This window comes from Histomonas meleagridis (assembly GCF_020186115.1).
Source record: "Histomonas meleagridis strain 2922-C6/04-10x chromosome Unknown contig_122, whole genome shotgun sequence".
Lineage (NCBI taxonomy): Eukaryota > Parabasalia > Tritrichomonadida > Dientamoebidae > Histomonas > Histomonas meleagridis.
Genome location: NW_027150761.1, coordinates 81,771 through 109,038, shown reverse-complemented (window position 1 = coordinate 109,038; position 27,268 = coordinate 81,771). Strand labels below are relative to the sequence as shown.

The 27,268-nt window shown below is 29.0% G+C and overlaps 9 protein-coding genes across 9 annotated transcripts; 3 read left to right on the top strand and 6 right to left on the bottom strand.

The window, feature by feature from the left end:
* Positions 1 to 285: 285 nt before the first annotated feature.
* On the bottom strand, positions 286 to 2,301 carry GO595_001228 (choline transporter-like protein 2; the record flags this gene model as incomplete). Its single annotated transcript, XM_067914004.1, has 1 exon — positions 286 to 2,301. One exon carries the CDS (start codon positions 2,299 to 2,301, stop codon positions 286 to 288), a length of 2,016 nt encoding a protein of 671 aa, XP_067778611.1.
* Positions 2,302 to 6,737: 4,436 nt separating this feature from the next.
* On the top strand, positions 6,738 to 7,193 carry GO595_001227 (Mitotic apparatus protein; the record flags this gene model as incomplete). Its single annotated transcript, XM_067914002.1, has 1 exon — positions 6,738 to 7,193. The coding sequence occupies one exon, from the start codon at positions 6,738 to 6,740 to the stop codon at positions 7,191 to 7,193; it is 456 nt and encodes a 151-aa protein (XP_067778610.1).
* Positions 7,194 to 8,407: 1,214 nt separating this feature from the next.
* Positions 8,408 to 10,804, bottom strand: GO595_001226 (LysM peptidoglycan-binding domain-containing protein; the record flags this gene model as incomplete). The annotated part of the gene is made up of 1 exon (XM_067914001.1): positions 8,408 to 10,804. One exon carries the CDS (start codon positions 10,802 to 10,804, stop codon positions 8,408 to 8,410), a length of 2,397 nt encoding a protein of 798 aa, XP_067778609.1.
* A 1,253-nt stretch (positions 10,805 to 12,057) lies between these two features.
* GO595_001225 (GPI transamidase component GPI16) lies at positions 12,058 to 12,420 on the bottom strand (the record flags this gene model as incomplete). The annotated part of the gene is made up of 1 exon (XM_067914000.1): positions 12,058 to 12,420. One exon carries the CDS (start codon positions 12,418 to 12,420, stop codon positions 12,058 to 12,060), a length of 363 nt encoding a protein of 120 aa, XP_067778608.1.
* A 902-nt stretch (positions 12,421 to 13,322) lies between these two features.
* Positions 13,323 to 14,135, top strand: GO595_001224 (NAD-dependent protein deacetylase Sirt2-like; the record flags this gene model as incomplete). Its single annotated transcript, XM_067913999.1, has 1 exon — positions 13,323 to 14,135. The coding sequence occupies one exon, from the start codon at positions 13,323 to 13,325 to the stop codon at positions 14,133 to 14,135; it is 813 nt and encodes a 270-aa protein (XP_067778607.1).
* A 3,947-nt stretch (positions 14,136 to 18,082) lies between these two features.
* Positions 18,083 to 19,636, top strand: GO595_001223 (RhoGAP domain containing protein; the record flags this gene model as incomplete). Its single annotated transcript, XM_067913998.1, has 1 exon — positions 18,083 to 19,636. One exon carries the CDS (start codon positions 18,083 to 18,085, stop codon positions 19,634 to 19,636), a length of 1,554 nt encoding a protein of 517 aa, XP_067778606.1.
* An 18-nt stretch (positions 19,637 to 19,654) lies between these two features.
* Positions 19,655 to 20,494, bottom strand: GO595_001222 (C2 domain containing protein; the record flags this gene model as incomplete). The annotated part of the gene is made up of 1 exon (XM_067913997.1): positions 19,655 to 20,494. The coding sequence occupies one exon, from the start codon at positions 20,492 to 20,494 to the stop codon at positions 19,655 to 19,657; it is 840 nt and encodes a 279-aa protein (XP_067778605.1).
* A 259-nt stretch (positions 20,495 to 20,753) lies between these two features.
* Positions 20,754 to 21,146, bottom strand: GO595_001221 (NHP2-like protein 1; the record flags this gene model as incomplete). The annotated part of the gene is made up of 1 exon (XM_067913996.1): positions 20,754 to 21,146. One exon carries the CDS (start codon positions 21,144 to 21,146, stop codon positions 20,754 to 20,756), a length of 393 nt encoding a protein of 130 aa, XP_067778604.1.
* Positions 21,147 to 22,310: 1,164 nt separating this feature from the next.
* Positions 22,311 to 23,096, bottom strand: GO595_001220 (uncharacterized protein; the record flags this gene model as incomplete). The annotated part of the gene is made up of 1 exon (XM_067913995.1): positions 22,311 to 23,096. The coding sequence occupies one exon, from the start codon at positions 23,094 to 23,096 to the stop codon at positions 22,311 to 22,313; it is 786 nt and encodes a 261-aa protein (XP_067778603.1).
* Positions 23,097 to 27,268: the final 4,172 nt, after the last annotated feature.

Sequence of the window (27,268 nt, the reverse complement as noted above, 5' to 3'; positions counted from 1 at the left end):
TCAAAAGCATTCCATTGTGCAAAAGCATTTTGTGGTATTTCATTGATATTATCAATATAAAGACATTTTGTGATACTTGTATAATAAACCTTATTGTCTGTAACATCCGTTATATTACTTCCGGTAACAAAAAGAGTTTCTCCTTCTGCGTATTGCCCCGCCATCACCGCCATCACCGCCAGCATTTCCACTTTTGCGCATTCACAATTTTGAAAGTGCCCATCGCAAATTCCACAGAAAATTGAGCCCATTTTTACGGTTATTTTCAATTTTACTCAAATCAAATCAGTTTTGTCCATTATTGTTCATGAACTCGGTCATCTCCGGCGGTGTGTGTCTTCTTTGTCCTGGTCCACCGTCGTTTCTTTCTTCATCTTCCAACAGGCATAAGAACGTCGCGTCTATTGACATTTCGAACACTCCTGTGAAAGCGCCACTTGCCAACCACGACATCACGAACACGCACACGGCTGGCACAATGTAAAATGTTATGTCCTTATTTGCCTTGAATATGAATATCGATATCGACGAAACTACTCCAGCGACGAATACTCTACCCAAGAACAAAGTGAAGTCTCCGACCCAATTCAACGCCGTAGCTCTTGCCGCGTTACGTAGCAACAAGTTAAATGCCTCTTTGCATCCTCTAAAGAAGTTAAATCCGTGCATAGCTATCATTATATAAGCATTTCTATTAATATATTTCAAGAACTTTTGTACACATATACAGCAACATTTCAAACATTTGATCAAACATTTAATTGCTGTGTTTTGTGTTTCACGAGTTTTTTGATCAATATATTCGATGATGATAGTAATTATCTTAAAGATAGTAATCACTAATGAACCGAATGCTAATGAACCCGTATGGAAACGTAATGAACGTAATAAACTACGTAAACATATCCACTTCGGCATGTCGTCACGTTCTTCATTACTTGCGAAGTAATATTGCGCTACGACACCTGCAACTGTCATCTCGCCTAACGCCATAATGAAACATGAGCCCCAAATGAAGCCAATGAAATGATAGATAGAGAACCCTTGAATGACAGTGTCATAATGCATGGTGATTCGATCAGTTGCACTATATTCATCTTTAGCATCTAATAAATCAATAGATCGTTGTGGTGTACCAGCGCCAAAGATTACAATCGCAACACCAATGATATATAGCCACCAAATGAATAATAAAATGTATTGAAGAATAGGGAAGAAAAATAATGATGGAACACTATAGAACATCTCTGAAACACATTTGATCACTTTGATACTATATATGATTCGTTTGATCATGAAAATTAAGACTACAAAAAAGAGTGCATCAAGACCAATCAAAACATAGAAAAAGATCTTGAAGACTTTGGAATTAAGATCTTGGGAGTAGAACCCAAAGGTAATGCCTTCAACAACTTTGGAACTGTCGGGTTGGGACTTGTATTGATTATAACATAAATATGTAAGGAGGGCAAGACCTGCTGCGGATAAGAAGACTGTGATCCAGACAAAGACTGCAGCACAGCAACGTAAAAGAAAGAGCCAACAGATGGAAAGAACTAAGGCAATCGCAACACATGCTGCAATGACCCAACGTGAAGTAATTAAGTCTTGGACTGAGGTAGCAACAGTACTAATGGAGTCTACTGATTGCGAAATGTTGCTTACAAACCCTTTGATTTCTTCTGTATTATTTATTATATCATCAAAAGAATGTTTGTTGGGAAGACAGCGCTTGAAATAAGCAGTGGATGAATACCCACAAAAGAACCGCTCACTGATGTTTTCGGCTTTAGCTGAATAATTTTCTATCTCTGGATGGAAATATGTCCCATTGGATAATTTGCAATGACTAAGATCTGTTTCTAAAAAGCCCTTGTATTTGTTGTCTTCCATTTCAAGATTTGACATAAATGCTGCTGTATATAAACCTTCTGATGGACATTGACTAACACAAAAACTACGTGCATAACCTGTTTTACCGGCACGAACCCAGAATAGATATGGTTTGTCTTTTAAGTTTGGAAGATCCGAAGAATTGTCGACTTTAATTTTTGTATTATCATATCCGCATAATAAACCACGATGATCAGTTGGTATATATAAGTAGCTTGGGTTTCCTTTGACTAGAGATACGAAGAAAATTGCTAACATACCACATAAGAAAAGAATAAAGAATATCAACATGCAAATATCTGTGCATTGACGATTCTCGTCAACACCATCAAAGCTTGCATCATGTTCGAACTTACTTCCATAATCTTCGTTTTCAAAGCTCTTAAATCCTCCTTCGCCGTATTCCATGAAAGTAATCTACAAACCGTCGATTCAAAATCATTTTAAAAAAGTTGTAAAATCCAAACAAACGCTGGTCACCGTTTATGTGATATATAAACTTCTTAATTTTTGTACGATCATGATTCAAGTTTTCAAAAAACTTCAGTTTTTGAATATAAATACGATTATATCTCATTCATTTGATTTTATCGTTGTGATATCTTCATGCAACAACTTTAATGACTTCATGACTTTTTTTTTTAATGTTTTTCATTTTAGTTTATTTAATGCATTGAGAATTTACTTCGACGAGTTTTATGGTACATCTAAATCAACTGTGATATATTTGTTTGTTACATCATTTTAAAGTAGCGAACCAAAATTTCAAAATGATATTATTTTAATTCACCTTTATTACAACTAATAAATAATCATATATTATCGATTGTATCTATATTGTCTCAAATTCTCTATAAAATTATAACTTTCACGAAACGATAAGAGTGAATGATAGAAAAATCATCGAATTTCAATCCAAAAACTTTAAACCATTTGGAATCCTTTCTTACTTAGGAAAAACCATCTGTTGAGAGTTTCAACGAAATTCCGTGGTATTTCATTAGTACAATAACAAGTTATAGCAACAAATCAGAAATATCAAAACGAATGGGAATCATTTACAACGCTCAAAAACATAATCTTTGGTTTGAATATAGATAATTTTGCTCAATCATCAAATTTTATTATCAGTAAATTTTATAAAGAATATCCAATATCTTATGATATCATTATAATAGGAATGATTTACACATCTCTTCTGATTAGTAATAATAATTTTGATATATATTTGAGATTATTAAAAGAAATTGAAAAATATGAAGAAAATAATAAAATCAATACAAAAATAATAAATTTATTTTCTCAATTTCTACTTAAAAGAAACACACAAGAATCATTTCATTTACTTAATTACATGATTAAGCATAATTTACTTGAGTCAAAAATCATCCAAAATATACGTGAACCATTTTTTGTTCATATTAATCAAGATAAATCATATATATGTGAATATTTATTTGCTCAAGGAAATATTGTTGATGAAGAACTTTCAAAGAATGATTGGGAACTTCATAAGCAATTAATTGAATAAGAAGTTAATCAGAATGAAATTGCAAAAATAATCCGAAAAGATGAAATCCTAAAACTTCAAGAGATATCATCACAAACAAATTTCGATTTTAATCAAACAATTAAACCATCAATTTATGAAAGATGTGATTTTATGAACAATTGGAGCGTTACATTAATTGATTATGCAGCATTTTTTTCATCTGTTAAATGTTTTAAATATTTACTTATGAATGGTGCAAATATTAATAACACAGGAAAATACGCTGTTGCAGGTGGAAGTGAAGAAATCATTCATTTATGTGAACAAAATCATTCGTCATTTAAATATGCATATGAAACAGCAATTATGTTTCATCGAAATGATATCTTTAAATATTTTTATGAAAATAAAATTGAAGAAATTAATCAATTATACGAATTAGGAGAAAAATGTGTTTCATATTTTAATTATGAAATTTTTACATATTTAGAAAAAGAAGGAATGAAAATTAATGAAAATATCATTAATGAAGCAGCAAAAATTGGAAATATTTTTCTTGTAAAATATTTCCTTAAAAATAATCAACTTCCAGAAAATATTTTAGTTTTTGCTTCATTTTCAGGAAATATTGAACTTATTTCATACATTTTAAAGCAAAAAGGAATTGATATTAATGCTAAAGATAATTATTTGTTTTATACAAAATTTATTTTAATAATTTTATATTTCAAAATAATATTTGGAAATTATTTAATTTATTTAAAACAGCACTTATTTGTGCATCTGAATATGGTCATACAGAAATAGTTAAATTATTTCTTGAACAAAAAGAAACTGAAATTAATGCTAAAGATATTTATTTGTTTTATTTAAAATATTTTTTAATAATTTTATATTTCAAAATAATATTTGGAAATTATTTAAATTATTTAATACCGCACTTATATATGCGTCTAAAAATGGTTATACAGAAATAGTTAAATTACTTATAGAACAAGAAGGAATTGATATTAATGCTAAAAATATTTATTTGTTTTATTTGAATTTTATTTTAATAATTTTGGATTTCAAAATAATATTTGGAAATTATTTAAATTATTTAGAACAGCACTTATGTGGGCATCTGAAAATGGTAATACAGAAATAGCTTCATTACTTTTAGAATAGGGGAAAAAATTTGTAGCTTTCGCCTAATTTGTAACTATTGTAACCCTTTGTTAATATATATTAAAGTACATTATACGTTAAGATCATTTATTTGTTTCATCAGATGGAAAACGCATGCATGTTTGTATCCCAAACGAACTAATTGAAGAGTTCGATAAATAAGTTATTAAAAGATGCAATACTATCTGAATTCAGAAAATACTGCAAACAACATGAAAAATGCATTTGAATTAATATTGTCATCTCTACCAGAAAGCATACGCAAGATGCCAAGGATATTACAAATTAAATTATAATAAAGTTTCGATTTATTTCTAGAGAAATTTTCGATGAATTTCCTTATAACTTTAATATATTGATAATTAATTAATTATATGCAAAATTTTTTGAAAATTCATGCTGGAAATCGATTTATAGCACTCATACTTTGATAAGTTTATCGCACTTTTTATAAAGCATTGAAATTCGGATATTTTTGCAGAAAGAATAAATTTGCTCGGTATTTTCATTTTTTATTATGTTTTATCATCTTTAATTTTAAAATTATTAAAGTTTATCAACCTATCTAGAATAGAACAGTTCGCAGTGGAATTCCCTTTTTATCCAAATTTTTATGTTGACTCCCTCTTTCTTAATTTTCTACATTTACTGAAAAATTATTTAAATTTAACTAACAATTTCGATATACTTTTGTTTTCCGCCTCCAAATATCTTTTTATTTGAACCATTCCAAATCATATGCACACAACGAAACTAAAAAGAAGCCAGCAGTCGCATCATTAGTGTGATCCCTATTAGAGCGGATAGACATTGACCTGATTATTAACCTTGCAAAATAAGGAATGCGGGAGAGACATTGAACCCAGATTAAACTTGATTTTGTGAATTTTGCATGAAAAGCGTGAAGAAAAGAGATGGAGATGAAACAAGTGTGCATGTTGTGGATGGGAATGAAAGGAATTCATTGTTAATTAACAATTATACATAGTACATCAGTAAATGGAGTTACATTGATTAATCAATGTTTCAAATTTTGCAAATAAAAAACATGTTTTAAATTAAGAATCTTAAATTTTTTGATTATGTAAATTTTTTTTATAGTTTTTTCAAGAAGTCATTTAAATATCCAAGATTTTTAAAAAAAAAAAATTGTATTTTTAGTCATTATTATATTATTATATTAAAATATTTATGGTGAACCACAGAAATAACGAAAAACTGAAAACTAATGTTTCATCATTATGTTTCATTAAAAATTTCCATCAAACAATTTTTTTCTGAAATAAAAATTTTACACGAGTGATTAATGAGGCTAAATCATATATCGTTCTTCTCGAGAAAAAAAACCAAAACAATTGACCATTTTCAGAAATGGACCGACCGTTAAAATTGAGATTGTTAAAGTTATTTTTAAACGCAAACACAATATTCAATTAGAGTCGAAACGAAATTTCGTTTATACAAATTTATTTAATTAATGAGCTCTTCATCACTTTGGTTATGCACAGACCCAACACCAGCTTGCAACCTTCAAATAGGAAAAAATAGAAGAAAAAGCTCATCACCTTTTCAAGGAATTTTTACAGAAGATCCATCTTTCATTGGCCAAATTCTACCAAGACCAAAAACACCGTTCCCAACAGATATTGCTTCACTTTTTATCAATAAAAGCGATAGAAACACTGTTGAATGTGACTCTGCAATTTGTTTCAGTATTAATTTCCCCGGTAAACACTTTAAACCAGGAGAATTGCCGATTTTTTAAATCACTAAAATGTCTTTGATGGTTGCAGAATTTGTTCTTTTTTTTTTGATGACAATATTATTATATTTTTGTGTTGAAAAATTGGTGTAAAATATGGCTCCATGTGCTAGATGAAAAGGTTAAAGACGGAAGTAATGCAAGAAACCTCATAAGAATATTAAAAAATCATAAGGCACCTTCGTCAATAAAATTTTTGGTTTTCAGGTTTATCAATACTCCGAACACTAACGCTGGTTATAAAAATATGTAAGTAATTGTTGGATTTGTTGTGCTTAGATCGAGTAATTATTGTTTATAAGAAAAGAATGATTTACAAAAAAGTTATATTCCAACAGAAACCGCAAATTATTGTCTGAAAAAAACCGTATCTGTTGAATTTTGACAAAAATAAAAAACCCGCGCTTTTCTCATTCGCAAAATATGAGCAAGCCCAAGTTTGAAATCGATAATGATCATGAATTCAAACCAAAGGAAAAGGTTCTTGTTATCGACAAAAATGAATATGATTTGTGGGAAGGAGAAATTTCATCAATTGAAGGTGGAGTTTATAAAATTCATTACCCTGAATTCCCAGATGATGATGAAGAACTAAACGACACCTCTAGGTTGCTCGTAAGGACTAGGAAAAACCTAAGTATATTCAGATCCCAAGAAACAAAACGTCAAAGTGCCGATCTTGAGAGTGATGACACTACAGAATCTTCTGATAGTGATGACAGTGATGCAGAGGTTTCAGACGATGATGATGAAGGTGATTATGTTCCAAATGCAGCATTAAAGAGGAAATCCTCCAAGAAATCAAAAAAGAACAAGAAGAAAACAGTTAGCAGAACAAGGCCAAAAGGTTCCAGAGTCAGTCCGAGGAGGTCTGGATAAATAAACGAAATTATCTCATTTTGTTTATATTGATTAAACTTCAAACGTGTGAACATAGTTATAAGCCTGAGTTTTGTGTGGGAACAGATTTTTTTTTATTTACTTTTGAAGCAAAATTTTCTGAATATTGTCTAAACAATGTTAATGAAAAGAATTGAACATTCCTAGTAGGCTAAGTACTTGATAATATTAAACTACGTTTTTTTTCAAATTTATACTCAGATTCAGATCATCAAAAATCCAAAATTTCTTTGTTAAAAAATTTGATAAAGTCAATTTTATGTAACAATTTCATTTGATTTCAAGTGTATAAAGCACCAGATGGATATATTCAGTTGTTGGTACAAAAGTGTTTTTATGAAGTTATGGAAAGGCTTAATGGCACAAAGGTAGAGTCAAAACATCAATTCTATTTCAATTTAAAACTCAATGAACTAAACATCATGTTTTATTTTTTTACAAACAAAGCGATTTGATTAAATTTTAAGCATATCTTTTGAATGTTTATGAAGTAATAGTTAACTATTTCTGTATGACCGGTCTTGAAAATTCTTTCTAATTCTTCTTGATGTATTTCACAAATTTATTGTAATAACCTATTAATTTTTTTTTTCTTCAAAAACTTCTGTTTCATTTAAGAAATCTAAATACAATTCAACCTTGCAATTTCTTCTTGTTAAAAATACCAAGTATATCATTTGAGCAATAATTAAGTTGATTATGTGTAAGGAAATTCATAATCAAATCTTTCTTGGATTAATTTACACGATTCAAAAATAATCTTCTTAATGATTGGTTCTTTCAAATTCCTAAAGACAAAACGATAGAAATGAATTCAAACAACCTAACTTCAAAAGCTGGAAAAAAGTGCTCGAAGCACACATGAAACGAGCAAGAAAAATGAGATTTATTAGTATTTTTTATTCGATACTCATTGTATTAAAAAAATTTTGCTTTTATAAAAATAAGGCCACCGATCAAATATATACAAATTTTTCAGAACAACCGCTGCTAAAGAAAAAACAATTGTATGAATTTTGCGGTTTAAAGTGACACTTATCTTTTAACAGGGGTTAAAAAATTTGGGAGGGGCCGTTAGTCAGGAAAAGAAAAAAAAATAAAACTCGAAAAAAGTTTATACTGAAATTGCTACTGATTCAAGCGGTCATAAAACCGTTTTAAAACAAAAATCAAACGTAACTAATCATTTAGGGTTAAACCCTTGAAATATCAGAGTATCCCGGGTGAGATCCCGTTTTACTCTTGATGATACTAACAACAATAATTACAACTAAAGCAACAAAAATGAGAACACCAAAGCTCGCTGCTAATATCACGGCATTAGTGTTAACTTGACATTCCATGTTCGAATCTATTTTCATGAACATTCCATTACATTTTGTGATTTTTGATAAGTTCACTGGGTCATTATTAATTTCTTTACCAAACATCATATCTTCAACAGATGTAGCATAATATATTCCATTACCGCCAAAGTAACCGAGTGATTCATTAGCATAAAGCCTTAAATAATCAAGACTTGGTCCCAATATACCCTTTGACGATAAAGAATAATCGTAGAACTTTTCTTGAGCAAAACGATCGTTCACGCCATTGAAAATTCCGTTTACAACAACAACTTTTTCAGAGGGATAAGGATCTTTGATGATGCGCTTTTGATGTTGTAACACAAAATTACCAATGTCTGATATTGTTTGTACTTCGAAGAACTTCTCATTACCTTTAATAGGGGATAGTTCTTTAATAAATTCTTCTAAGTAATCGATCATTGGATTACCATTTTCTAATAGCTTATAATTAGGTATCATGTCATAACCATCTCCTCCACTATATAAGAAATCAGGTAAAGCTAAGACATAATACAAATCATCATCTACATCAGCTATATAATTACCATCGACATCTACAAGCTTTAAGTTAGTGATTCTTCCTTCATCATCTTGACCTTTAGATAAATCAATAGTAAATGTTATACCTGCAAAATAAGGGAATCCACTAATTTGTTCTTTTTTATATCCTCGTGTACCGAATTTAATTATATCCTTTAATTGTGTACCTTTAACTTCACAATAAGTCAACAAATTACCAAATGGTAAAATTTCTAATAAATTCCCATATTTGATTTCACCTTTAGTTAAAGGCGCTCTAACTGTACCTGCATTAATCATAGCAACGTTAGCTTCTTTCTCTGATTTCTTTAATATTGATGAAACTAAAAGTTTACCTAACTTTGAAGTTCCTAACATCTTTAATTCATCAATGTTCTGAGGTAAATCGATTTGTGTTTCACCTACAACAACTGCTGTAATAGGTTCAAGTGCTTTTTCATTTTCTTTTAATAATTGTTCCATTTCTGGATCAGGTTCAACATCAACGAAATCATCGAAACTTAATAATTTTGCTTTCTTTCCAACAACTCTATTCGATTCATCGATTAATATATCAGCGATACCAACATGTTTTAAGTATGCACCTGTTTGTACTATAAGTGTTTGATAATCATTGTTCAAATGAAATGCGCCATTAAATATTTCTGTATGTGAATGTCCATCAACAATAACATCAATACCATTAAAACTTTCTGCTAATGCATTTGATGTTATATCAAGTTGTTTATATCCAAGATGACTAATTAATATAATAATGTCACATTTCTCTTCTTCGCGTAATATTTTTACGATGTTTTGTGAGATGTTAACGATGTCAGGATCGAAATATAATGTTTCAACACTTTCTTTCTTTGTCGTTTGAGGTGTATAAGGTGTTGCCAATCCGAATAATCCGATTTTCGCACCATTAATAACTCGTGTAATATATTGTGTAAACTGAAATGGATTCGTCGCATAACTGTCTTGAACATTCGCGACTAATAATGGGATACTTGAATCAAGATATTCATAATTAGCTTTCGCTTCTTCATAGCCAAAGTCCCAAAAGTGATTACCTATAGTGAGCGCATCGTATTTCGCTTGGTTAATGGCTGTGATTCCAAAGTGTCCTTTCCCAAGATTACAGTTGGGGTACCCCGAAATGAAATCACCGGCATCAAGGAATAAGACTTCGTAACCTTCTTCTTGAGCTTTTTGTTTTTCGTTTTTAACATATGTGATAGCTTTTGAAAATCCAATGTATTCTTTGGCTGATGATTCACTTAAAGAACAATGGATATCATTGGTGTGAATAATGCGGATCATTTTCTTCTTCTCTGCTTTGAAGGAGCCGTGAATGAAGAGATGTCCACCATCTTCTTCGTTGATTCGAATCGAACCAATAATTTCACTAACTCCTTCCCTTGGATAAATGTGGACATAGCCAGTCGCAATATCGATAGTTTGAAGAATATCTGCAGATATGACATCAAATATGTTTAATGTAAGGCCATCATCAACACGAAGCGTACGAAACTGAGACGGATAATTAATAACAGCTTCGTATGTGGTGTTGATGACATATCCTTGGAAATTTTGAATTGAACATTGTGAAAAAGGTATATCTAAGACATCGATACTGACTTCTGTTGCCGGGTTGTTCGACTGACAATAAGTGCTGAGATTAAGACTGTATATCGCAGAGAGAAGCAGATTAAACATTTGTTATTCGTCTTATCGTTTTTTAAAGATTCAAAAGTTCTTTTTCTGAACCGAAAGTAACATCTTTCTGATGTTTACAAGAGTAAATTTGTTATGATGTTTCGGGGGTATCGGAATTGAAAATAAAAATTCCGAATAAAACTGAAATTTTTTCTTTGTATAATAATTAAATATGTAAATAATGAAAGATTTGGATTGAGTTTTTGCGTTTATATTATGCTTTGTGTGATATTTGGCGAAAAAATATCGTTTCGAATTTTGTGCGGAAGTATTGTCCTTTCTGTCATTGAATCATCGAACGTCAAATTGTTTTAACGGTTTTTACTGCACTTGTTTTAAAACATTTTTCATTTATTATCTGATTTTCTTTAATAGTTATAAACATATTACAAATACAATTCAAAGTATTATTTTGCTTATTGATTATTATGTAATTTGTTACAATGAAAATTGAAATGTGTTTCTTTCTTTTTTTAGGAAAAGTTTCCCAGAATTCGACCGTTTAAATATAGGTAATCTGAATTATGACAAACAATGAACAAGATTTAGAATACTTCAAAAATAAATATGAAAATGTATTAAAAGAACATAAAGAAGCAAAGGAGAAATTGGAGGAACAAAAAAATAAATTAAATGAAAAAATCGAAATTCATAAAAAAATTAAAAAAGAAAAAGAAACATTAGAAAAAATTGCTAGCACTAAAAACACTGATATGAATAAAATGGATTTCGCACAAGCAAATTTAGAAAGATTAAAAATGCAAATTGAAGATCACCTTTCCACTGAAAATGAAATAAAAAATTTAACATTAAAGCAAGCAGATAAAAATTGTAAACAACAAAAAAATATCAGAAATGATATAAAATCAGAAAATTTATCATTCATAATTTCTTTTTCTATAGTTGTTCTTTCTTACATTGCTTTCTCCAATCTCCCTCATTAATGTGTTTTGTTTTTCTATCCTTTTATATTATTCCTCAATACATAGTAACATCATTTTTTATGATGGTATCCAAAATGTGGGGGTTTATTCTAATGGATAAGGTGTGTCAAACATATTGTTTTAATAAAATCTGATAAATTAATCAATATCTATTTACTTCTTCACACGCAGTATTTAATAGCATAATTAGCATTTATCTAAGATAAATGCTCATTCCCAATTATTCTATATGTTATTTTTTATATGGAGAAAAAAAGTGATGATTCAATATTCTGAAAGTTTTATTTACAAAATCATAGAAACCTATCTTTAATCTTGTTTTTCTTCCTCTTTATCTTTTTTCTTTTCTGTTTTTGTCTGAAACCTCATTCTAAGTATGTAAGCAAACGTAAGTGAAAACACTATACCTGAAATAACCGGTGTGTTGTAAACCATTGAAAAATCCGGCGTTGGGATTCTGAGGTTTTCAGTGTTGCCATACCAAAGGTTATTTTCACTCTCGACAATAACAGCGCCAAGAACAAGTCCACGATCAGGGTTTTGAGGGTACTGGGAGTAGTGGAGGAATTGGCATCTGTAAGGATATGTGAACGTGCAATTGTCACCTTTGACATAAAATTGATATTTTGATATTGGTTGAATGAATGTACAATTTGTTGATAATTCTTTCATGTTGATCTTACAATAATCTGGGAAGGGAAGAAAAATAGAAAGATTTTTGTGATTTGCGTTTTTGATTACTGTAGTTGAAATTCCTGTTATGTTTCCTCTAAGAGTTCTATAAACAAATGGCAAAGGCCCTTGCTCTTGAAGGGTACATTCTTTGTTGGGAAATTTGTTATGAGAAAGTAATGAAAAATTAATTGAAATGTTGGAATTAACTTTCTGTACTTCAACAGAAATAATATCATCAAGTTTGGGTATATTTTTGTTGAAAAGTGTCTGAAGTAAATTATAGCTGAAATGAATTTTTGGAGCAAAATAGTACCATTTATTTGAATATTTATATTCTCCTTCAAATGGGAAAAATTCTTGTAAAGACCTATTTTTGTCAGAAATGAAAGTCATTCCAGAAGGAGAAATTCGTCCTGTTAATGAGGGTGGCGAAAATTTACTGATCAATAAAGAACCATTTGATTTATCAAAAAACCTGCTTCCAAACTCAGATAAATCATTTTGATTCATCACATAGGAGCATTTTTGATGGTAATAAATAAGAAGTTGAAGGAAAACCAACAAAGACAAATGGTAAACTAAATTATATAACTTTATACTCATACTTTTACCATTATTTGGCCAGTGATTTTTTCATAAAATAAATCCTTATCATAAGAATATCAAATAATATTTAAATCCTCAAACTAATGTTTCCTTATTTCCCAGCTGGTATCATGGTACTAAAAAATAATCATATTTAATTTGTTTATTTAATTTGCTTATTTTTTTCAAGTACCTTGACTAGGCATTCTCACGTACTTTTTATTAGTGTTAATTTTGTTGCTATTAAGCTTGGTATAAAACTGGAAAAGAAAGAATAAGCAGAAAACAAAAGTAAACAAACTTTCACAAATTAAATGCTTTCTGATATCTCGAAAATCAACCTTCTTGCAAATACCCTTAGATTCATCAAAGATCCTTCTGTGATTGTACTCCATGGTGCAGGTGTCTCTGTTGCAGCAGGTATACCAGACTTCCGCACACCAAACACAGGTTTTTTTTCCAAACTTCAAAAGTTCAATCTTAAAACACCAGAAGAAATATTTGATATTAATTATTTTCGAGATAATCCAAAACCTTTTTATTTTATAGCTAGTGAGTTATTACCAGGTAAATTTAAACCAACAAAAGCACATTTCTTCTCAAAATTATTAGATCAAAAAGATATACTTTTAAGAAATTACACTCAAAACATTGATGGGTTAGAAAGAGCTACAGGAATTAGTGAGGAAAAAATCGTCGAAGCACATGGACATTTTAGATCATCATCTTGTATAAGATGTGGTGATGAAGTTCCGAACCAAAAAGTAATTAACAGCATTAAAACAAAGACTCCTGTTTATTGTGAGTGTGGTGGTTTGGCTAAACCAGATATTGTATTTTATGGGGAAAATCTTCCATGGCGATTCTTTAGGTTGTCACAAACTGATTTTGCAAATTGCAAATGTTTAATTGTTATTGGGACTTCGCTAAAAGTTTTTCCTTTCGCATCTTTGGTTGATTTGGTCGATAAAGATGTGCCAAGATTCCTCATCAATAATGAAAAAGTTGGTAATTTCAAGTATGATAAGAACGACTTTTACATTGGGGGAGACTGTCAAAATGCAATAGAACTCCTTGTTCATGAAATAGGGTGGGAAGATGAATTCATGAAAATGCTTCGTATATAAGTGAAGTGAAAGATGTTTTGACTTTTTAAATATAAAATCGATTGTTTTCTATTCATTTCGATTTATCGTTTAGAAGAATTGTTAACTTTACTTTTAATAAATGTTTTGTTCACAAAACGTTGGGAATTACATGCAACAAATGATAAAAAATAAATACCTCAACCAAAATACTTAGGATAGTTTTATTAAATTCATAGTTCATTTAATTTCTTTTTAAAATAATCATCCTCTTCAAAATCTTTTGCAAAAGGATCATTTTCAATAGTAGCACTCGTAAAAGTACTACTTAATTGTTTATCATCTTCATCTATAAAACTACTAGAGCTCTCACTAACTCTTTTATATTTTGAACGGTTTATTAATAAAATAATAATTATTGTAATAATTACTATAAAAATCGGTACAAAAACAGAAATAAATATTATATTTGTATTAGATTTATTATTTTCATTTGAGATAGAATTTAGAGGAATAAATAAATAAAAATCAGAATAGAACAAATGTATTGAAGTATATTCTATAAAAGTATATAAATAAAATGTTGAAAAAGTTAGAATATAAATGTTAGATGAAAGTGTGTAGGAATTATATATTGTTATATAATGTAGTGTTAATGACTGAATAATAGTTAGAGTTGATGCTAAAACTAAAGAATGTGATAAATTTTTATTGAATATAGATAAAAATGTATTTGATTGGGGATGCGTATTTATCTGTGTAAATGTAAGACTTTTTGTAAATGTATTTGAATATGTAAATTGATTAGATTTAGTAAAAACACTTGTAGAAGTAAATGTGTTCGATTTGGTAAATATATTTGTATATGTGAATGTATTACTTTGCGAAAATGTATTCGATTGCGTAAAATCTTTGGTTGAAAGCGGCACACAATCGCTATATATTGTTGAAGTTATACTTAATTCACCAAATGTTACATTTTGATAAGAATCATATGTCATAACGGGTATTTTTACGTTGGGAAAAGCATCAGATGCAACCAGAGGTGATCTTTCTCCATAAAAATATATACATTTTAAAGCGCAATTTCCAAAAGCATTGCTTTCAATTTTTTCTACATTTTTGCCAATGCTTAATGATTTTAAAGCCAAACAAAAACAAAATGCATCATTTTTTATGATTTGGACTGAATTTGGAATTTCAATAGCTGATAATACAATACACGACTTAAATGCCATTGATCCAATTATTTTTACATTTTTCCCGACAGTTACATGATTTAGGAATAAACATGATTCAAAAGATGAAGAACCAATTGATTCAACAAAATTAGGTATTTCTATATTTGTGATTAGACATAATGTAAATGCTTTATCACCAATTGATTTTACTGATTCAGGGAGTTCTATATTGGATAAAATTGTGCATGATTGAAATGAAGAATTTCCAATTGTTTTAATACTATTTCCAAAATAAACAGTGGTTAAAATTGTACATGAATAAAAAGCTGAATTTCCTATAGTTTGAATTTTATTTCCAATTGTAACACTTGATAGAACAAGACATGTAGAAAATGCCTCAGAGCCAATTGAAATAACAGAATCACCAATAATAACTGTTGTTAATATTGTCCATGATTTAAATGTTTTATCTGGTATTGCTAAAATACCATCAATATTTGCATTAATTGCTCTGTATTTATAATTAGAACATGTGAATAAATCATCTTCATTATTTATTGTTAAGGTAACTCCACTGAAGTTTTGATATGTTTGAATAAAAAAGAAATGGAAAATTATGGAGGTGAGTGGTAAAAGTTTTAAATTTTTAGTGCTTTTATATATAAATTGGAATAAAGATGATAAGGTTCTTTTTAAATCAATAAAAGAAAAAAGTGAAAATAAGATAAAAAATTTTATCACTTGACTATTGATAACAAATATGTGCTTTAGACCAGATAAAAATCTTCGTGAAGGATTATTTAAAATATATTCATTGTTAATTTCATTAATCAATCGATTTACATTAAAACCTAAAATTAACAATTTTTTGTACAAATAGGTATAACAAGATATGCCTATATTGTTAATAATGTAAAAAGTTTCTACAATTTGATAATAATAATTGAACTGAAAATTTGTGGAATTTTTGCCTTCAATTCGAGAATTCCATAATACAATATCAAAACCTTGTTTGCATGATAATATCAATGGCATGAAAGATATCCATATTTTCCAATAAAACATCATTAGATTTAAAGAAAAAATGAGATTAATGACTCATGACACAAAACCAAATAATTCAAATTTTATCCACAAATTGAATTTTAAGTGGGTGATAAAACAAAATTTGAAGGAAATATGCGGTTATATTTATTCAAAATTAATTTGTGAACATTATCTGGTCTTATGCAAAAATGCGTAATATGTACTTGTTCAACTTGGTGAAATTGCATACAAAAAAGTTCAAAGTTTATATCGTTTGTTTCAATTTTATAACTAAGTTCTATATACATAAAAAATAAGTATTAGGTATTTTCTAGATTCTAGTCAAGTTGTATCTGTATATATATTGTTTGACATAATATGATATATGTAATTGAGCACAGTAGATCATAATTCATTCAATAAGTACATTTTTTTAAACACATTCCCACTAAAAGAAACCAATTAATAATGGCAAATGTAACTATAAGTCATAAAGAAATTACTGAAAGTGATCATAAATCACAACTTCACTACATTAAAATGCTTTCTAACATTCAATACATCATTTTAAATATAAGTAAAGAGAATATTAAAATATCTATTGAACAAACAATGAAACTATTTGATTTAAATTTTCCGTATTCATATAATTTAACCAGAAAATTGAACCATCACTTTATGAAAGATGTGATTTTGTTAATCAAGAAAATGTGACATTAATTGATTATGCAGCATTTTTTTCTGCAATAAAATGTTTTAAATATTTACTTATGAATGGTGCAAATATTAATAACACAGGTAAATATGCAATTGCAGGTGATGATATTATTAACGAAACAGCCCTTTTTGGTCATTTATATCTCGCTAAATATTTTCTTCAAAATAATCAAATTCCAAAGAATATTTTGATTATTTCTTCAGAATCACGAACATGTTAAATATATATTAGAACAAGAAATCGATGTTAATTGCAAAAACATCTAATTTGATGTATTGAAATTTTAAAATAATATTTGGAAATTATTTAAATTATTTATGACAGCACTTATATGTGCATCTGAAAATGGTTATACAGAAATAGTTAAAATACTTCTTGAACAAGAAGGAATTGATATTAATGCTAAAGATATTTATTTGTTTTATTTATAATTTATTTTAATAATTTTTAATTTCAAAATAATATTTGGAAATTATTTAATTTTTTTACGGCACTTGTGAATGCATCTGAAAATGGTCATATTAAAATATTTAAATTACTTCTTGAACAGAAAAAAAATTGATGTTGATGCTAAAGGTGTTTGCTAATTTTAGTTAAAATTTATTTATTTTAATAATTTTATAGTTCATAATAATTCAAATAAACGGTTTTTATGATTATGTATCGTCTGTGAAAAAATGACAGTATTAGTAAATTCAAATTGACTTTTGATAGATTATAAATTCCATTAGAAAGCATTATTATTCAACAGATTGACATAGGTTGCATAAAACTCCTCTAAGTTGATCATTAAATGCATTTATTTTGCTTCTTTTATTTTTTCTTCCTTTTTCTCCCGTATACGCTATCGGAAAAAGTGCGGGTACACTAAATCCGAGTTATTTACGTGTATTTGGAAAAGAAAGTTTGCTTAAGAACCCATTGAGGAACTTGATTTTTCCAATTGATTCTTTAAACTTTTTGTGCAAATTGCTTTTGCATAGTTTATCTTTAAGAATTTATTTGTATAGTTTACTTACTTTTTATGTAATGTTATATGAAACAGAAGATAACTGGGAAAAGAAATGACTGTTTCATATATCCAAATTCATTTTCCATTCAGACTTGAAAACACAAATAACCTCCAAATCCAAGTTACCAGTAAGATGCTTGTTAGTGATCTTATTGAAGCTTCATTAAAATTTTTAGGCGATGATTTTACCTCTGATCGAGACTTATATGGAATATTTGTTAAACCATACAATTTATGGCTTCTTCCCAACCTTCTCATTTCCGAATATAGCAAGAGTTTAGCACCCCCCAGTATTCAACCGATTTTAGAATTTCGACATAAAGATCCACGTGCAGTTAAGATCACTTTTTTAAATTTCCAAACAATTATATATTGCGATCCAATTCGTACAGTGGGGACAATTATCCAAGAAACTGTAAAACGAGTTCGCGGAAGACATATCGCAACAGCAAATTGGACCGACGAAGAAAAAGTTATATATCAAGGATATGAGCCCATTGACAAATCTAAACCAATATCAACTATCTTTACTGAGCTTAGCGATGTTCCAGTCTTAACTCTTCGCAGAGAAATTCTTCCAACGAAAACATCAATATTTAAGGGAAACATTATCGACGCTTTAGAACGAGATAGCATCGATGGGAAGGTTCCTTTCTTCTTTAGTAAGCTTTTGGAACTCGTTGAACGCGATTGTGACACTGTCGGAGTTTATCGTAAATCTGGAGATTTCGAAGTGATCGAAAATATAATATCAAAAATAGAAGAAATTAGAGACAGAGAAGCCCTTTCAAGCTTCTTGGAGAAACAGAAAATCCATGAATTGGCGTGCGTTGTAAAACAATATCTTCGAACAATTAATGAGCCACTTTTCCCTTCTTATTTGGCTCAAGACATCCAGCCACTTCTAAAACAGAATAAGATTGAAACTATTAAGCTCCTGAAGGTCTTTGTTCAGGAACTTCCTGTTGCTCATATTCATTTGTTAAGAGCTTTATCTGAACATCTAAATGTTGTTGCTCAGTCACCTTCAAATCAGATGAACCTTAAGAGTTTGGCCATTTGCGTCTCACCTAATTTCGTCAGAGGAGCAGAACAAGGAACTGCACTTCTTTCCTTTACTACAACAGTTCAGACTCTTTCGCAGCTGATATTTGAGAACTGGAGGTATATTTTCCTTGACGAACCATGTCAGCTTGAAACGCACAAAGGAAAACTAAAGCAAGACATGACACAGGACGATGTGACCGTTAAAGCAAATGAAACCGTCGTTTTTCTGAGCCAAACTGGTCAGAGCTGGACTTTTGAATTCGGCGGCAAAACATTTCAGGGCACCCCAGATATGTTTGATGTGCTTCCGCCTTGTGAAGTTACATCTTTCTCAGAATGGATTCAGATTAAGGCAGACTCAGTGCCTGCACTTAAGTATCTACAGCCTAATGATCTACAACATGTTAGATCACCAGGTGCAAAAGAAGTCCTCAAGAAAAAGATCGAAATGATCGAGGATATCGAAAGAAGAATGTATGAAATCCTCGATAGTTTTGACAATGAATCTGAGCGAAAGAGCCGTGTTATGGCACTTATGGAAGAATTTGCGAAAATATGATAAATGACTAATTCGATTTTAATATCCTGGAATGTTCGGTTGGTATCCTGGTTGTGGGTAGCCTTGTTGGTAATTAGGGTCGGGATATCCCATTTGCTGTGGGTAGCCCATTGGATATCCCATTTGTGGAGGTGGCTGTTGATATTGAACTTGTGGCTCTTGAAATGTAGGAACATTACTATACTGTGGGTTTTGTGGTGCTTGTGGAATTTCTGTGCCTTGTGGTAAAGTAAATGGTGTATCAGGTGATATTTGTTGTTGGATTTGTTGTTGTTGAGCTTGGGAAATGACAGCTTTGTTGAAGCTGGTTTGAAGTGCAATTTGTTCTTGTCTTTGCGCTGAATGAGCTTGACTCATATTTTGTAGTTCTTGATTTGTTTGTGTTCTTTGTTCTTCAGTAAGGATCCTTTGTTGAGACATATTGGCCGAACTGTTTCGGTCTTCTTCCCTGAAGAAGTCTTGTCCTTCGTCGACAAATTGTAATTTAAGACGAACGTATCCTCGAACATTGTTCTTATACTCTTCGTCTTTAAGCTTGAACCAACCTTCAATCCATTTTCCGTTTAAAAGAGTGGATAAGTCCACTTGATATTGCCCTAAAATATCATGAGGTCCAATAGCATCATGGTCATATATTTCGAAGCGAAGGAGTTCATCGAAGGCCCTTTTGGTGTCATCGTATTTGAAACGAAATGTCTCGTTCCAGCGAGGATTTAATGTACGTGAAATATATTTAGTTTGGCCAATCTTTTTCTTGCCAAGATAAACACGACAAAAAGGATCTGACCATCCGTTCAAGTCAGAAGGGGAAAGTGATCGTGCTTCAATTACATTGATCACCAATATGTGCTTGGGCATATTTGGAATGTTGTTAACCGAAATTTTACTCACAAATAACGAAAAGAACGTTTAAGCTCAACTCACGTTTAAACATTTTCGCTCATTTAGCACCGTAAATTCATGAACATAAAATCTTCATTTTAATAACCTACGAACTATAATTTATTGAAATTCAATATTTTTTTTTTTTTATCATTAATTATCGAATTTCAAAAAAAGATTTAATGATTAAAAATCAAATCATTTACATCCAGATTTTACTTATTTGTAATTTTTATTAAATAATTGCTTCGATTTTGATCTTTAATGCTTCGAGTGGTTTGGACAATCTCGAGTTTTCTTTCTTTGTTATTGAACAAGCTACGACTGATCGTGAAACACCGCACGCTCTGCCTAATGCAGCACGCGATGGAATGAAAATATATGGAACACCTTTATCTTCACAAAGAAGAGGAAGATGCATTACAATTTCAATTGGATCAACGTCGCCTGCAATAATTACAAGTTCTGCTGTAAGTCTATTTAATGTTTTTGTGACTTCATTCGCACCTTTACGCAATTGCTTATTTGTCGATGCTGATTGAACCATTTCAAGAATTGCTGCTGTTAAATCAGGGTTTGCGAGTGGATATGCTTTTGGTGAAACTCCTGGCGGTAATTCCGAAGCCATTTAGAATGACCAATGGTTTTCAAATAAACCGTTAAAAACGGCCAATTGCACCACATTTAATTTGTCATTTTTATTTTTTCACAAATTTGTTGGCAATTATTATTTCTAAGTTCCAACTACGTTTTAAACTTATTGGAAAGATATATCCAAGGAAACTGTTATTTTTAGGTTTTAACATATCCATGCATGAAAATTCATGAAACTATTTGAATTAAGCAAAATATTTAAAAAAAAAAAATAATTTTTTTTGAAATATTTAAAGTTTCCAAAAATTTTGATTTGGTACGTAACATGTTGTGACAATTATTTATACACCACGTTAAATTCTGAATTGATATTTTTGTGTTGATTGGAAAGAAAGGAAAAGAAACGAATTTGTACGTTAATTTTTCTATTTTTCACATAACAATTCATAAGCTTGAAGTATCAAATGGTTCTTTTTGGAGGCGATCCACGATATGTCCCTCTTCAGATAATTTTAAAATTTAATGTTTGGGTTGATGTTATCGTAATTCCAATTATTTTAATATCATATCTTTTCAGAAACATAGAAATACAAATGCAATTTATATGTTGCGGATTTGCAGTTTTTGAAATAATAAGAATTTGCTTACATAAAAGCCACATGTATGGGAATATTCCTAATCATGTGGCTTTTGTTATTTTGACAGTATTTCCATGTCTTATTCTAGAAGTGATATACATATTTATTCTTGGCAATGTCTCTCCACTTGACTATGTGGTGATGATTATGTATTTAATTATTGATATTCTTCAAATAATTTTCAGTATATTTATCTACAGATCTTTCAAAAAGTATCAAGATGGATTCTTCCAATTTTCACGAGAAATCCAAAAAAATCAAAGCGAAAATACGTTGCTTCTTGATTTTTAGATTTTCTCAAAATATTTGTATTTATTATTAATAAAATGTTTGGTTTTCGTATCATTTGTATTAAATTAAATGTCTAATTTTTTCTCCAAGTGGAATAATTTTCTGAAATTTTTTGGATTATTAAATCTAAATCTTAAAATCTAAATTTTATTTATAATTTTAACCATAAAATTTTTAACAATGCTATTTATTAACATAAAACAGGGAAATGATATTCGTTTAATACAAAGAAATAAGTTCTATATTTAATTTCAATATTATTTGAAAAATCACCATTTTTCAGGATCTGAAACAACATACTTTTCTGGAACAATAGCTTCGCTGCCATTTTCGAATGTTAATAAATATCCTCTATCTTCTTCATTTTTTAAGTCACAAGGTCTGTTTTTAACGGTCGCATGGTAAAATAAACGGCCCCAACCGTCGCCATCAAGTTTTAGCGCCAAAACTTTTGCACCAACAGGAAATTCCCATCTTGGGATGAAGTTCTTCGGGATAACTGTTGGTAAAGGAGTCCATTCTTCAGGACTTAATTGAACTATTTCTGATTCAGGTTCTACAGAATCTTCTGCCATGACAAGTTTATTTTCAAAACTGTTAACAACCATGAGGTGGTACTCATCACCACGCTTGCCACATATGATTTTTCCTTGCCGAAGTTTTTGCATTTTGATTTTATTGGAATGACATCCTGCATTACCTGGAAGAGGTGCTTCTGCTTTTTTGATTTCTGTGTTGAAAAATTCGTCCAGAATTTTTGTTATGTTCCGATCTTGTGATGTTATTTGATCTGGTGTTTGTTCCTTTTCTGTAAATTCTGTGGTCATCATTTCATCAATTGTAGATATAAGGTTTGTAACTTGTGCTATTGAATCTTGATATTGTTTGGAAATTGATGTATCAACTCTTGATATTTCGTCTATAACAGATTGAGACGGATTATCAAAAAGAACCTTCTGCCTTTCAGACAGATTTTTTAAACACCAGTTAAGTTGATCTATATAGTTAATAGATTCCTTTAAAGTTTGGACAAATTCACTTGAATGTTTCAGCATTCCAAATTTGAGGATTGAAAATTTTGAATGAAAATTTAATTGTCAAAAATATTTAAAAGAAAAAGAAATGACAAAAATAATTTATCTTGTTTGCACTCAATCAGCCTGATGTGTTTTATCAAGTCTTGCAGCATCTTTCACCGGAGTCTATAAGAAAGAATACGTATTGCGTTGGAATGATGTAATGAATAACAAGCTGTTCAAAAAAACCGTTCCGTTACAAATTAAAATGTTTTTATAATCACTAAATGTTTATTAACCATTGTCACAGATATTTTTCAATTTTAAGGTAGAAATTTTTTAAAATTTTAAAAAAGGAAAACTTTATAAGCATATTTAACATATTTTTTTGGTATTTAAGGATTAGAAATTAAGAAAAATTACTTCCAACCATGTATAAATTGAAATTGATGTGGGAATACTTTTACGTTTGATTTGTTTACCAACAACGACAAGTACTGTTTTCTATAATTTCCAAATATTATTTTGAAATATTATATTATTATAATAAAATATAAATAAAACAGATAAATATATAATGCGGATTTGAATGCTCTTTAAAAAAATATTCAATCAGGAAAATATTTCCAATATTTTCATTACGAATCGTATTTCCTAGGCATAACGGTCGTCATAAACGGTCCCATCCGTGGTGATAGCTCATCGAAAACTGGAAAACCCGCCAAATAAACATTATCCCCGCCAAAATTGACATCACGAAACAATTATTTGAATCTTAAATATCAGAAACAGATAATTTTAAATTACAATGGATCGTAATCGCGCTATTACTCTTCGAGATTTAGAGATAGGATATGTTTCACTTATGGCATTTTTACCATTAACTATAACAGAAAGGATAAAACACATTACAACATTCATTAAATCAATACAACATTGTTTTATATATGTTCAACCATAAACAAAAAACGAGATCCAACAAATTGATTATGATATTCCACCGATCATTGCAGAAGAATATAGTAATGTTGATGAAATCAAAACTCTTCGTGACGCGGTGCGTTTTTTGGTATTTGTACAATGGTATTATCATCCATGAAAAAGTATATTACCCTGATGCACAGAAAGATCACCCTTTTTTGTACGTTGAGCCAAAAATACCGTATTTTTCGATCATTTTTCTTCAATATCGTTAAGTGACGAAATCATCCAAATGTGATGTTATTTCATTTCAAGTTATTTAAAATATTGATAAACATCTTTTTATATTATTATAAAATAACATTCTAATTTTTAATATATATATATATATAAATATTTTTCACCCTCAAATTAAATAAGGAATATAAAAATAAGATTTATCAGCTATCATGTAGATATTGAAATTTGTTTTTTGTATATAATAACATAATACGTATTTTTAATGTAGTTTACGTACACTACTACGTAGTATTCATACTATATAATATAATAATAATAATATATATAATAGTAATAATATATATAATAGTAATAATATATATAATAGTAATAATATATATAATAGTAATAATATATATAATAGTAATAATATATATAATAGTAATAATATATATAATAGTAATAATATATATAATAGTAATAATATATATAATAGTAATAATATATATAATAGTAATAATATATATAATAATAATAATATATATATATATAATAATAATATATATATATAATAATAATATATATAATAGTAATAATATATAATAGTAATAATATATATAATAGTAATAATATATATATAATAGTAATAATATAATATATATAATTCCGATAGTAGCATATATCATACTAGAAGCTTATAAAAAATACAATTAATTAATTTCATTCACTGATTTGAATATAATTTACACTACTATCCATTCATTATTTGATATTGTTTACATAACTATTTCAAAAAATATAATAAAATCAGGAATATAGATTTTGATATTTGCTTATGTAATAATTATATTCAATCTCAGATATATCAGAATGATGGAATAGAGGGGGTGACAATCCATTTGAATAAAAAACGAAGTAGTTGCACTTTTCATAAACTAGTCAATCAAAATCAATTGTATTGTATCAATATGGAAGCTTCTAAAAAGAAGATTCAAGTACAAAACATATACAGAAAACAAAACTCAATTCTCGAAAGGCTTCATAAATTCATGAGCTTTTGAATGAAATTCGATGTTTAAATGAACATTTAAATTTTTCGATTAGAAAAAATCATACACTTTTACAAGAGAACAACAAATTACATTTATTGGTGTCTCAGCTTCGAAGTGCAAATACACATCTTAATTCAGTAAACGCCAAAATCGAACAGGAGAAACAATTATTTTTGGAAAATTTATCTTCGATTCAAAAGAGAAAACAGTCCATTGAAAATTTCTTTGACGATTATGATCGATTGAAAATGCAAATTTGCAAACTGAAAAAAGATAATCACCAATTTTTATCAAATTTAAAAGATTCTAATAATCAAATCGGAGAATTAAACAAAGAACAAAAAGAATTATTAATTTTAAAAACAACAACCAACAAACTATTTGATGTTTTATATCAAAATTCGATTCAAAATAGCACAAATAGAAGAAATGATTATCCAGTTCGAATTCGTACTATTCTCACAATCATTAGTTTTGTTGGCAAAAATTGGTATTCAATTTTGCGCCAAATATTTGATTTGCCTTGTTTCAGGACGGTTCAAAGATATCGTAAAAATTATCTTGAAAAATTTAATATTTCAATTGATATTTTTGACGGTTCAATTCAAACTAAAAAATATATTTGTGAATAGTCAGGATTTAAAATTTGTATTGTCTATGGATGCAATTTCTTTAAAATCTTATGTGAGTATTTTTCCTGATGGAACCGTTAATGGATCAAAATTTATAAAGAAAATACCTGAGGAGTTTGCACGCAAATGTATAGAAAATAATAATCAGTTCGAATTATTCGTTTAATTTAATAAATCACAAATTGAAAATTATGTATTTACAATTTATTTGTGTTCTTTGAATCCACAAATGAAATCTTTCCCGATTGTATTAATTCCTGATACAAAAGGGAATTGTACTGACAATATATTAGATATATTTAAAAAAACAAAACAAAATTTACTTAATTTAGGTTTTGAAATAATTGGGAGTGCATTTGATGGAGATACAAAGTTTTTCGAGATATTAACAGAAAAATATAATAATATTTTGAAATTAGAAAATTATGACTTTAATTTGCCATCTGATTAAATAATTATTTTTTGAAAAAGACAATTTCATGTTTAGCGATCCTTTGCATTTTTTAATATGTGCTAGATATCGACTTGTTAATGAGGTTTCAAAATTTGATTTTCTCACAATAGATCATTACTCAATACAATCAAATTCTTATTGGGAAATTGGTATTCCTCATTATTTAATCGATTCTCATAAATCCAAAAAAATGGAAGACGGTTTACCATCAGAATTTTTTAGTCCTCAATATTTGTATAATTCCAGATTACAAAACCGAATTGATCTTTATTTTTCTCTTTTTCCATTTGTCATGCTTCGTGAGGCAATATTTAATGAGAATTTAACAATTAACAATCGACATGAATGTTTAGAAAAAGGAGAATGCTTTGTTATGATTTATGCAATTTGCATGAAATATTATTATAAACTCAGAAAAAAAGGAAAAAATCGAAAATAATTTCTTCAAAAAATTTAAACAACAAATGAGAAAACTTAAAAATTGTGTTGGTATTACTATTTTGGATATACAAAGTTGTATTAAATATGTTACATCTGTAGCATCTTTAATTCCACAACTATATCGAAAAAATGAAACATGAATGGGTGCATTTGGCACACATTTAACTGAGCATTTTTTTTCAAAGTTGAGGAGAATATCTTATGGTGATAACCGTTATGACGTGTTTGCATGGGCATTGATACAAGATTTAGTGTGTGAAGAATTGTGCAAAAATCTTGAAATAAATATTCAAGTTCCAAAAATATTATCTACAAGCGGTGTAATTCTCAAACCACAAAAAAATCAGAAAATGAATGCTTTTGGAAATTCGATTGAATCTATGCTCAAGTTATTTTCAAAATATTTTGAATTTTCCCCATTTATTCATTTATTCCCATTTTCTTTCCAGGACAATGAATACATTTTCTTTGAGGATGAATTTTCGCAACCCA